Source organism: Ranitomeya imitator, chromosome 5 (assembly GCF_032444005.1).
Source record: "Ranitomeya imitator isolate aRanImi1 chromosome 5, aRanImi1.pri, whole genome shotgun sequence".
NCBI lineage: Eukaryota > Metazoa > Chordata > Amphibia > Anura > Dendrobatidae > Ranitomeya > Ranitomeya imitator.
The window spans coordinates 315,355,389-315,368,456 of NC_091286.1; the positions used below are offsets into that span (position 1 = coordinate 315,355,389).

General features: G+C 43.5%; 1 protein-coding gene across 4 annotated transcripts in view; it reads left to right on the forward strand.

The window, feature by feature from the left end:
* USP45 (ubiquitin specific peptidase 45) overlaps positions 1–13,068 on the forward strand; it is a 196,510-nt gene that overhangs the window by 28,533 nt on the left and 154,909 nt on the right. For all 4 annotated transcript variants that reach the window (XM_069726315.1, XM_069726316.1, XM_069726317.1 and 1 more), the window contains 2 exons: positions 379–482; positions 1,950–2,050. In XM_069726315.1, the coding sequence (XP_069582416.1) occupies positions 379–482; positions 1,950–2,050 (205 nt within the window). The remainder of the gene's footprint in view (positions 1–378; positions 483–1,949; positions 2,051–13,068) is intronic.

Consider the following 13,068-nt stretch of genomic DNA (forward strand, 5'->3'; position numbering starts at 1 on the left):
TTGGGCCAGCAGTCTGGCCAGTATGTATGTCTGGAATACGATGCATTGGTGCTTCTCGGGGACTGTCCTTGTAGATGTAATTCCAAGAGAACATCATAGACATTGAAGCTTAGCTTAACCTAAATCCTGACAATTCGAGTTAGTTATTGGCACTAAAGAGGTTGGCTTACTGTGTTTAAAGTCAGCATAAGGGAAACTTACTTTGTGTCTCAATGTTGAGATGTCAGCCCAGGTCCTTCTAGCCACCAGCTTCTTATGGTCAGTGGTGTATAATAAAAGGATAGGTCCGTTGGCTTGTTTCTATTACTCAACCAGCCAATATTAATGAAATATTGTTGCCAGGACCATATAACTGAGAATATCATTTTGTCCATTTAGGGCTGTAGTGCTACCTCTGAATGCCAGCACTCCTTGAAGCATTTTCGATCTCCACACAATGAGCCTCATTGCATTGCAGTTAATCTCAGCACGTGGGTTATTTGGTAAGTAGTAAATCGGTTTGCTAAAAAAACCACTTGTGATATTAGTTTTGCAAAGTTCCTTCTCTTGAAAGACTTTTTTTTTACTTTCAACACATCAGCCTAGAGTAGTAAAAGGGATTACAATTGAAGTAACATGTTGGGGAAGCAATAATCTGTGGTACACAGCCTGCATTGAATACATGGTATCGGTGTGGAGCTCGATGTTTGAAGCCAACTTTTTCTTTGTTTTTCTTCTAGCCTCTGTTCACACCTGTGTTGTAACTTCTGTTTAAAACGGAAGGTCTGTGAATTCGGGACCTTAGTGGTACCCATGAGAGCCCAATAAATTATAATGGCAACCATCAAGCTGTAATTCTTTTACAGGAAAAGTGGCATTGTATACATTGCTATTTTGTTCCTGTCAATCACATTATCTGTGACTGGTCGCTAGGTTGCTCACATGCGGCTGTGTGGTGAGGAGCGGCAGGACAATTGCTCTTCACGACTACGTCAAGGACTACACTATATGATGTGTTCAATGCTAGTGGGGTTGACCTTACATAGGGCTTCATATTTATTATACAGATTTGCAAGAGAGATGTACAGAACAGGCTCAGGGGCTGGAAAGATTGAAACTAACTTGTGCCTAGATGTAACCATCCAGCTCAGTACCACCAATATGATCCCAAAGGCCTAGTCTAAACATAGTCCATCGTATATTATATACTTAGAAAAATGTGTAAAGGGATTGTCCATTACTAAGGCAACCCCTTGCTGATGTAAATGTTTGGCCCCAATAAAATAAAAAAGCCTATACGAGCGTCCCGTGCCGGCGCTGTTGCATCGGTGTTTGCACTCGCTGTATCGGGGCTCACGTGCAGATGGTATGACATGTGAGCCCGGCGCCCAGTCAGAGCTGGCATTCCTGTCCCTGCCTTCAGACGAATTGAACATGAAGTGGAAGTCAGAGATCAGCTGCAGCCCGGACTTTCCTTCATGTTCAGTTCGTTTGAAGGTGGGAACAGTGACGCCAGCTCTGATTGGGTGCAGGGCTCACATGTCGCAACAACCGCACGAGAGCTCCGGGTTCGCGAGTGCAGACATCGCTGGAAAATCGGCAGCACAGGTGGCTAGTATAGGCTTTTTTATTTTATTGGGGCCAAACATTTAGATCAAGAAGGGGGTTGTCCTAGTAGTGGACAACCCCTTTTAAGGTCAACACTGGTTTTTATGCCTATATTTTAACCATATGTCTAATTATTTTAATTCATATCCCATAATTGTGGCTAAAAATCTCCAGTTCTTTCCACAAAACCATAAGGGGTCAAATAGTAACATGGGCTGCCAAATTTCGAGTTTCCAGGTTTTGAACTCTATATGACATTATGTTGACAAATAAGCACCTCTGTCATTAAGATTTCAGTTATCATAGTTTTATATTGTGGTTTGTCTTCTGTTTTCTTTTTTGTTTATTTGTTTTTTTTTCAGTTGCTATGAATGTGATGAGGAGCTTTCAACTCACTGCAACAAGAAGGCTCTTGCTCAGATGCTGGACTTTCTCCAGAAACACTCATCGCGCTCTGACAAAGGTAACAAATTCAGACAAATTGTCACAACATTTAGTAATTTGTTAAAATGTAACGGTATTCTACTGAAACCTGCTTCATCACACCTGCATATTTTTTTTCTAAACCATCCTGCTCTAATAGTAGTAATTAATTATACATTGAAAGTGTTGAATGTCTTAGACAAAGCTCTCTCCAAATGCCAGGGCATGCACTATATGGCCAAAAGTATTGGCACTCCATTATTAATCATTAACATCAGGTTTGTCATTCAGCCTAGTGTCTAGCCAGTCTGCATTTACAAATATTGATGAAAAATTGTCTCCATTTTAAAAATAAATAATAAATAATAATCTTTATTTTTATATAGCGCTAACATATTCCGCAGCGCTTTACAGTTTGCACACATTATCATCACTGTCCCCGATGGGGCTCACAATCTAAAATTCCCTATCAGTATGTCTTTGGAATGTGGGAGGAAACCGGAGTGCCCGGAGGAAACCCACGCAAACACGGAGAGAACATACAAACTCTTTGCAGATGTTGTCCTGGGTGGGATTAGAACCCAGGACCCCAGCGCTGCAAGGCTGCAGTGCTATCCACTGAGCCACCGTGCTTTTTTGAGTGTGATACTGTTATAGGAGGCCACCATTATAAGTCAATTCCATGTCTCTTCAGAGAGGAAGAGGACAGGAACTGTAGTGCTGCTTACAGGAAGTATCAATCCTACAAGTCAATATCGACCCTTTAACGAGCCTTGCAATATGTCTGGGGATAAAGGCCGAGCCAGAATCGCAATTTGCAGACACAGTTTTTTGGGGTATTGCCCCATTCCCCCGACAGTGCAAAGTATGATATCTGATTTGGCAAGGTGTTTGTCTCCTCATACTGACATGCCAGACCTGGCTTGTCTCCCTCCACCTTACTCCTATGATCAACTGTGAGCTTTATTATTGAAAACTTGAAGCATTTATGTTCCACAGCAACTCGGCCGTGAAGTGGCAGACCACATAAAAGTTCAGAGAGAGGTCACGATCGTTGAGGTGCATAGTCATAAAAGTCACCAATGCTCTGCGGACTCATCTTTAGAGTCCAAGCCTCCTCTGGCATTAACATCAGCGCAAAACTGAAGTAAGGGCTACATGGCATGGACTTCTATGAGCCACATGCAAGCCTTGCATCACTAAGCACAATGCCAAGTGTCAGACGGATTGCCTCTAGAGCAGCGGAAACTTGTTGGTCTGGGGGAAAATGTGTGTAAATGGGTTAGTAACTGGCTTAGTGACAGAAAGCAGAGGGTGGTTATAAATGGTATTGTCTCTAACTGGGTCGCGGTGACCAGTGGGGTACCGCAGAGGTCGGTATTGGGACCTGTTCTCTTCAACATATTCATTAATGATCTGGTAGAAGGTTTACACAGTAAAATATCGATATTTGCAGATGATACAAAACTATGTAAAGCAGTTAATACAAGAGAAGATAGTATTCTGCTACAGATGGATCTGGATAAGTTGGAAACTTGGGCTGAAAGGTGGCAGATGAGGTTTAACAATGATAAATGTAAGGTTATACACATGGGAAGAAGGAATCAATATCACCATTACACACTGAACGGGAAACCACTGGGTAAATCTGACAGGGAGAAGGACTTGGGGATCCTAGTTAATGATAAACTTACCTGGAGCAGCCAGTGCCAGGCAGCAGCTGCCATGGCAAACAGGATCATGGGGTGCATTAAAAGACGTCTGGATACACATGATGAGAGCATTATACTGCCTCTGTACAAATCCCTAGTTAGACCGCACATGGAGTACTGTGTCCAGTTTTGGGCACCGGTGCTCAGGAAGGATATAATGGAACTAGAGAGAGTACACAGGAGGGCAACAAAATTAATAAAGGGGATGGGAGAACTACAATACCCAAATAGATTAGCGAAATTAGGATTATTTAGTCTTGAAAAAAGACGACTGAGGGGCGATCTAATAACCATGTATAAGTATATAAGGGGACAATACAAATATCTCGCTGAGGATCTGTTTATACCAAGGAAGGTGACGGGCACAAGGGGGCATTCTTTGCGTCTGGAGGAGAGAAGGTTTTTCCACCAACATAGAAGAGGATTCTTTACTGTTAGGGCAGTGAGAATCTGGAATTGCTTGCCTGAGAAGGTGGTGATTGCGAACTCAGTCGAGGGGTTCAAGAGAGGCCTGGATGTCTTCCTGGAGCAGAACAATATTGTATCATACAATTATTAGGTTCTGTAGAAGGACGTAGATCTGGGGATTTATTATGATGGAATATAGGCTGAACTGGATGGACAAATGTCTTTTTTTCGGCCTTACTAACTATGTTACTATGTTACTATGTTATGTGGTGTGTCAAATTATGCTTCTATATCTGGCAGTCTGGGTTTTGGTGAAATTCACAAGGACATTACCTGCCTGACTGCAAGTGCCAATTGTAAAGTTTGGGTTAGAAGAAGTTCTAATTCTATAATGCTACAGGGTTGCTTTTCAGAGTTTGGCCTTTGTCCTTTTAGTTTTGGTGTAAAGAAATTTTAATGCTTGAAGACATTTTGAACAAATGCAAGCTTTTGACTTTGTGGGAACAGTTTATTGTGCCACAGTGCATAAAGTTCCATGAAGGCACGGTTGGGTGAGTTTGGTGTTGAATAATTTGATTGGCCACTCAGAGCCCTGACCTCAACCCTATTGAACTAAAACAGAGATTGTGAGCAAAGTCCAGTCATCCAACTTTGATGTCTGACCTCGCAAATAATCTTTTGGGTCAATAGGCAAAAATTCCCACAGACGCACTCCAAAATCTTAAAGAAGCCCTTCTCAGAAGAATAGAAGCTGTTTGAGTAGAACACCATATTATTCCCTATGAATTTAGAAAGGGATGTCATAAAAGCTCCTGCAGGTGTAATGTGTATGTGGCTCCATACTTTTCTCCATATAATGTTATTGGAAACTTGTGCAGCTGTTCATTATATGAGAAATGACATTTGTTTGCTGAAAGTGTAATACCCCCTTTAATTATACACAATTCATGACATTTTCATCTTGCAGAATAGAGAACGTTTTAGGGTGCTGCGGTTTATGAACATCATTGGTTTGGTTGAAATCATTATTAAAATTTGATGTAGCTTGTAAACAGGTACCGGAGTGTAAATATTTGGTCTTGTTTCTCAGTATGTTTAACCCCTTAGTGACAGAGCCAATTTGGTACTTAATGACCGAGCCAATTTTTGCAATTCTGACCACTGTCACTTTGTGAGGTTATAACTCTGGAACGCTTCAACGGATCCCGCTGATTCTGAGATTGTTTTTTCGTGACATATTGTACTTCATGTTAGTGGTAACATTTCTTCGATATTACTTGCGATTATTTATGAAAAAAACGGAAATATGGCGAAAATTTTTAAAATTTTGCAATTTTCAAACTTTGTATTTTTATGCCCTTAAATCAGAGAGATATGTCACGAAAAATAGTTAATAAATAACATTTCCCACATGTCTACTTTACATCAGCACAATTTTGGAAACAAAATTTTTTTTTGTTAGGGAGTTATAAGGGTTAAAAGTTGACCAGCAATTTCTCATTTTTACAACACCATTTTTTTTTAGGGACCACATCACATTTGAAGTCATTTTGAGGGGTCTATATGATAGAAGATAACCAAGTGTGACACCATTCTAAAAACTACACCCCTCAAGGTTCTCAAAACCACATTCAAGAAGTTTATTAACCCTTTACGTGCTTCACAGGAACTGAAACAATGTGGAAGGAAAAAATGAACATTTAACTTTTTTTTGCAAACATCTTAATTCAGAACCATTTTTTTTATTTTCACAAGTGTAAAAACAGAAATGTAACCATAAATTTTGTTATGCAATTTCTCCTGAATACGCCAATACCCCATATGTGGGGGTAAACCACTTTTTGGGCGCACCGCAGAACTTAGAAGTGAAGGAGCGCCATTTGACTTTTTCAATGCAGAATTGGCTGGAATTGAGATCGGACGCCATGTCGAGTTTGGAGAGCCTCTGATGTGCCTAAGCAGTGGAAACTCCCCACAAGTGACACCATTTTGGAAACTAGACCCCTTAAGGAACTTATCTAGATGTGTGGTGAGCACTTTGAACCCCCAATTGCTTCACAGAAGTTTATAACGTAGAGCCGTGAAAATACAAAATCGCTTTTGTTTACACAAAAATGATCTTTTCGCCCACAAATTCTTATTTTCACAAGGGTAACAGGAGAAATTAGACCACAAAAGTTGTTGTGCGATTTCTCCTGAATACGTCGATACCCCATATGTGAGGGTAAACCACTGTTTAGGTGCACCGCAGAGCTTGGAAGTGAAGGAGCGCCGTTTTACTTTTTCAATGTAGAATTGGCTGGAATTAATATTGGACGCCATGTCGCGTTTGGAGTGCCTCTGATGTGCCTAAACAGTGGAAACCCCCCACAAGTGACCCCATTTTGGAAACTAGACCCCTTAAGGAACATATCTAGATGTGTGGTGAGCACTTTGAACCCCCATGTGCTTCGCAGAAGTTTATAATGTAGAGCCGTGAAAAAAAAAATCGCATTTTTTCTACAAAAATGATCTTTTTGCCCACAAATTTTTATTTTCACAAGGGTAACAAGAGAAATTAGACCACAAAAGTTGTTGTGCAATTTCTCCTGAGTACGCTGATACCCAATATGTAGGGGTAAACCACTGTTAGGGCGCACAGCAGAGCTTGGAAGAGAAGGAGTGCCGTTTTACTTTTTCAATGTAGAATTGGCTGGAATTGAGATTGGACGCCATGTCGCGTTTGGAGAGCCCCTGATGTGCCTAAACAGTGGAAACCCCCCACAAGTGACACCATTTTGGAAACTAGACCCCTTAAGGAACTTATCTAGATGTGTGACGAGCACTTTGAACCCCCATGTGCTTCACAGAAGTTTATAATGCAGAGCCGTGAAAATAAAAAATATTTTTTTTTTCCACAAAAAAGATTTTTTAGCCCCCAAGTTTTTATTTTCACAAGGGTAACAAGAGAAATTGGACCCCAAAAGATGTTGTCCAATTTGTCCTGAGTATGCTGGTACCCCATATGTGGGGGTAAACCACTGTTTGGGCGCACGGCAGAGCTCGGAAGGGAAGGAGCGCCTTTTTGGAATGCAGACTTTGATAGAATGGTCTGTGGGCATTATGTTGCGATTGCAGAGCCCCTGATGTACCTAAACTGTAGTAACCCCCCACAAGTGACCCCATTTTGGAAACTAGACCCCCCAAGGAACTTATCTAGATGTGTGGTGAGAACTTTGAATGCCCAAGTGCTTCACAGAAGTTTAGAATGCAGAGTCGTGAAAATAAAAAATATTTTTTTTTTTCACAAAAAAGATATTGTAGCCCCCAAGTTTTTATTTTCACAAGGGTAACAAGAGAAATTGGACCCCAGAAGCTGTTGTCCAATTTATCCCGAGTACGCTGATGCCCCATATGTGGGGGTAACCCACTGTTTGGGCGCACGGCAGAGCTCAGAAGGGAGGGAGCACCATTTGACTTTTTGAGCGCAAAATTGGCTGTCGTGTTTTGAGACCCCCTGATGTACCTAAACAGTGGAAACCCCCCAATTCTAGCTCCAACCCTAACCCCAACACACCCCTAACCCTAATCCCAACCTGATCCATAATCCTAATCACTAACCCTAACGATAATCCCAACCCTTACCCTAAAACAACCCTAATGTCAACCCTAACCCTAATCAAAACCCTAAATCCAACACACCCCTAATCCTAATCTCAACGCTAACCTCAAACCTAACCCTAATCCCAATACACCCCTAATCACAACCCTAACCTTAACCCTAATCCCAAACCTAACCCTAATCCCAAGCGTAACCCTAATGCCAACCCTAACCCTAATACCAACCCTAATCCAAACCCTAACCCTAATCCCAGCTCTAACCCTAACTTTAGCCCCAACCCTAGCCCTAACTTTAGCCCCAACCCTAACCCTAGCCCTAAGGCTACTTTCACACTTGCGTTGTTTGGCATCCGTCGCAATCCGTCGTTTTGGACAAGAAACGGATCCTGCAAATGTGCCCGCAGGATGCGTTTTTTGCCCATAGACTTGTATTGCCGACGGATCGTGACGGATGGCCACACGTCGCGTCCGTCGTGCACTGGATCAGTTGTGTTTTGGCGGACCGTCGGCACAAAAAAATGTTCAATGAAACGTTTTTTTTGTACGTCGCATAAATTTAGCCCCAACCCTAACCCTAAATTTAGCCCTAACCCTAGCCCTAACCCTACCCCTAACCCTACCCCTAACCCTAACCCTACCCCTAACCCTAATTTTAGCCCCAACTGCTGTTCTCCTGCCGGCCGGCAGATGGAGACAGATGGCGGGCGCACTGCGCATGCGCCCGCCATTTTCTTCTGCCGGCGGCCAGGAGGAGCAGCAAGAGGATCCAGGGACACAGGTGAGTATTGTAGGGTCCCCGAATCCCCCTATTTCTCTGTCCTCTGATGTGCGATCACATCAGAGGACAGAGAATTACACTTTACTTTTTTTTTTTTTTTGCGGTCGCCGGTAAACAGTTAATTACCGGCGATCGCAAAACAGGGGTCGGTAAAACCGACCCCGATCATGCTCTTTGGGGTCTCGGCTACCCCCGGCAGCCGAGACCCCAAAGATTCTCGCGGGGCTGGCCGGCGGGCGCACTGCGCATGCGCCCGCCATTTTTAAGATGGCGGCGCCCACCGGGAGCCACGAGGAGCATCGGGGGAGCTAGGTGAGTATTGGGGGGCCACCTGGGACCCCTTTTCTCTGTCCTCCGATGTGCGATCACATCGGAGGACAGAGAAATTAAAAAGAGATCGCGTTTTTTTTTTTTTGCGATCGCCGGTAAACGGTTAATTACCAGCGATCGCAAATGCGGGGTGGGTTAAAAAAACCCCGAATTATGTTCTCTGGGGTCTCGGCAGCCGAGACCCCGGAGAAAATCGGCCTCAGGGGGGCGCTATTCACTTTTTCCACAGTGCCGTTAATTAACGGCGCTGTGGTTTAAGTACCCTTAGCGGCCGCCGTTAAAAGGCGTATCGGCGGTCGCTAAGGGGTTAATGTTCTAATGTAAAACATTTTGCTATTTTTTAAATCTATAAATTGCAAATATTATTAGTTTTTAATATATTTATTTAATAGCAAATCAGACCTTGCCATTGTTAAAAAATGAGAAATTGACATTGGTAAAAGTGAGGAAGCTGGGTCCCAGCATTTCAGCCATTCCTTTCCCTTCAGCTGTAAAAATGTGCAAATGAGATTAGTGCTGCGTGAGAGACTTCAGTAATTACATTAAGCGGCAGGGATAAAAACGAGTGCTGGGTTCCCAAAAGAATGCTTGCAGCTGTGAGACTCACAGCTGATCCCGTGGGCTTCCGGGCCCACCAATCCATACATACTGTCTGTCACACTAGAAGAATAATGCAAGATTGCTTTCTAGTGAGAGCCACCCAGGAAGTTGTTGTACATGAGCTTAACTGCCCATGATGCTTTTCAGGGAGTGGCGGGTGTAATTAGAGTTTTGGCAGTCATGGGACATCACAAGGACGTGTTCATTTGTCAGGCACACAGTGTGCCACCTGATTGTTTCTATCTGTTACACTGAATGAATGTGAGGCCCGGTACAACATACACTATTCTATTCAATCTAGAATACGTCCTATCTTAAGCTTATATGGCTATCATGGATAGCACAGCCTGTGTAAACCTTCAGAAAATTTGTTATACGTAGCAATGATAGAGATACAATTGACATTAAAACTGTACGTCTATTTTGCTATATTCCAAGATCAAGTACGTTTCAGTTCTAGGGGAGTTAAACCAAAGTTTTCAAATTTATAATTTTTCTGCGCCAAGCCTTTGTTCAGATACACAGTAACTGCTCCTAATGATAATTGTCTGCATGTCACTTTATTACAAGTTTTAAGGTGTCACTGATTACCTAACTCCCATTTATCTGACCCTCAGCACGTGAAACACAATCCTTCCATTGACTGGGAAGAAAGAGGAGAACCAGAAAGTGCAGTTGAAAGGGTTGTTCACCACTATGACAACCCCTTCTCACTCTGAATGCTTGCCCCTGTTACATTAAAAATAACTATACTCGCCTCCAGTGCTGACACCGTTCCAATGGTATCGGTACACAGCTCACGTAAGGTTATGTCACATGAGCCCTGCGCCCGATCAGTGCTGGCGTCGCACTCCCCGCCTTTTGAACATGTAAGTAATCAACAGGAAGTCAGACATGCGGCTGCCTGCTTAGTTCCCCATGATTACGTATACGTCTGAAGGCGGTTATAGTGATGCCAGCTCTGATTGGGTGCAGGGCTCACATGACATGACATAGCCTTCCTTTAGCCCCGAAAACATGAATGCCGACACCACTGGAGTGGCGCCACCGCCGGTGGTGAGCATAGGTATTTTTATTTTAATGATTCAAACATTCAGATTGAGAATTGGTTGTCCTAATAGTGGACAACCCCTTTAAGAATTATATGATGTGTAACCTTCTGTACTACAGGGAGGGCAAAGATAGAATATAGCCAATACTCGGAATAGGAGGCATCAAACAACCAGAAGATCAACTCCAGCAGCATGGCCATGTGACTGAGTGTTGGCATGTGATACAGGGACATCGCAGCTATATATTGAACATTCATATGTGAATAACTTCATGTGAAAAGGTTTTAATTCCTTCACAAAATATGACATAGTTGGGTCATATGTCGTGTCCCTGACTTTGATGCGGGCTCGCACACTGGACCCACATCTTTCTCCGGTAGGCCAGTCCGACCCTGTATACAACATGCTGTGACCACTCCTCAAACACATGGGTTAAGTCCCTGAAATATACATTACTGTTTGACAGTCAAAAGGCTACACTTTCTTAAAGGCTACGGATTCTTTAGAGCATACAAGCACCAAACTTGTTAAAGCGTTAAGATTTAATATTAAAAATACAGTGCTCACAATAAAAAGAAAATTAGTGAAAAATAAAGCGAAACACAAATATGCAAAATGGTTCTAAAATGAAGACTGAGAAACAACAAAAATGCCTAAATGTTTCCATCTAAATTTATTCTTCTGTTTTTCTGGAGGGTAGGAGAAGGGTATTATGAATCACATTAAGCTCTGGCTGACCCCCCACATGCAGAACCCATTTCCATTGTGTAGCCCATCTTCTGTATGACTGGTTTTGGGCTCAAGTTTCCTGGACGGCTTAGATGGCAATATTAAAATCACAGGTTTGAAAGGCTGACTGTGGACTTGGCAAGCACCTTGTATTTTAAAAGGAACCTGTCATCTGTTTTGGCCGCTATAAGATGCGGCCACTGCCTTTCAGGGCTTATCTACAGCATTCTATAATGTTGTAGATGAGCCCCTGATCCGATCTGCAAGATAAGAAAAAAAGTTTTATTATACTCACCTGGAGGTGCGGTCAGGTCCAATGGGAGTCGCAGGTCCTGGTCTGGCGCCTCCCAGGCATACTTATCTGCCCCGTTGAAGGCAGACGAAAGTACTTCAGTGCGCAGGCACCGGGAAAGGTCAGAGAGGCCCTGCGCACTGCAGGAATTTACTCTGCCCTCAACAGGGCAGAGAAGTACGCCTGCGCAGGAGCATGATGCCGGGGAGCTATGAATGAGGCAGGAGGGTGGCGTCGCAAGAAGATGGGTAGTGCTGTGACCCCTCGGACCAGACCGCCCCCCCCTCCCCCTTCCTTCCCCAGGTGAGTATAATAAAACTTATTTTTCTTATCTTTCAGGAAGGACCAGGGGCTTATCTACAGCATTATAGAATGCTGTAGATAAGCCCTGAAAGGCAGTGGCCGCATCTTATAGCGGCCAAAACAGTTGACGGGTTCCCTTTAAATACCTTCTTTCTTCCAGCCAACCACCCTGTCACGGTTCCACCCCTCAGTGTGTCTGGGATGCAGGTATTTATAGTTCAGTTATACAGTCTAGTACAGTGTGTTGATTGATAGCTTGACTATCCTATCTGAGACTTGGAGGTGCTGGCTGTCTCCAAGTGTTCATTATCCCTTGTGATTGTCATGCTACATTACTGAGCTGTTTCTCTCAGGTCTCTGCCAGATGTACATTCAGCTATGTGAGGTTTGTTCGCTCTGTGCCTTGAGTTCTGTATGCTTGATCTTTCATTGCCTGACCTTAGACCTTGTCCTGACATCCATCTGTTTAACCCCTTCTGCTCTGATCTGTTTTCCTCCTTGTGTTCTAACCTCAGAATGTTACCTGACCACGCTTTTCTCTTCTATTTATGACGTACCCTCCTGGCTTTTGACCTTGGACTCATTGACTGTTCTGACTCATGGCTTGACCATGAAAAGTGACTAGCGTGACACACCCCACTCCCTATGGTAAATAGGGAATGTCCTGCCTGGCCACAAAACACCATTCTACCAAGCTTTGAAGCTCGGGCTTACCAGGCCAAGGTGTCCGCAATAACACTATCCATAGTCCTTTGTGTAGTGTTAATCATGTGAATTGTAAAATTAAACTATTGATATTAGACTAATGTTATAACTTCCCTTCCAAAACCCTTATTAAAATGCATGATTTTTCTCATGTAAAAAAAACCATACCAAGAAGAATAATTTATTCGGATTCCCATGACCGCACTACGAGAGAGGGGATCCGCCCTTCAGGAACAGGAAACCTACAGATACAAAAGGGCGGCACCTCTCCCTATGCATCAGTTGGTTTCCTGTTCCTGAAGGGACAGGATCCTACAGATGAATCTCGTAATGGATCCCAGGCCGGCCGGACCGAATCAGGTAGCGGGGGCGTCTCCTACCTCGGCCGGTGCGGAAGCCCCTGGAAGACGTCACGGTGGTCCTGGCTGGACTGCACGTCAGTGACGTAGACAGCAGGGAGCAGAGTCCGGAGGATTCCTGATCTTCAGCGCCGGCGCCGGTAAGTATAGCGCTCCTTCGGTTCATGTGGTGGTGCAGCGCGGTGGTGAG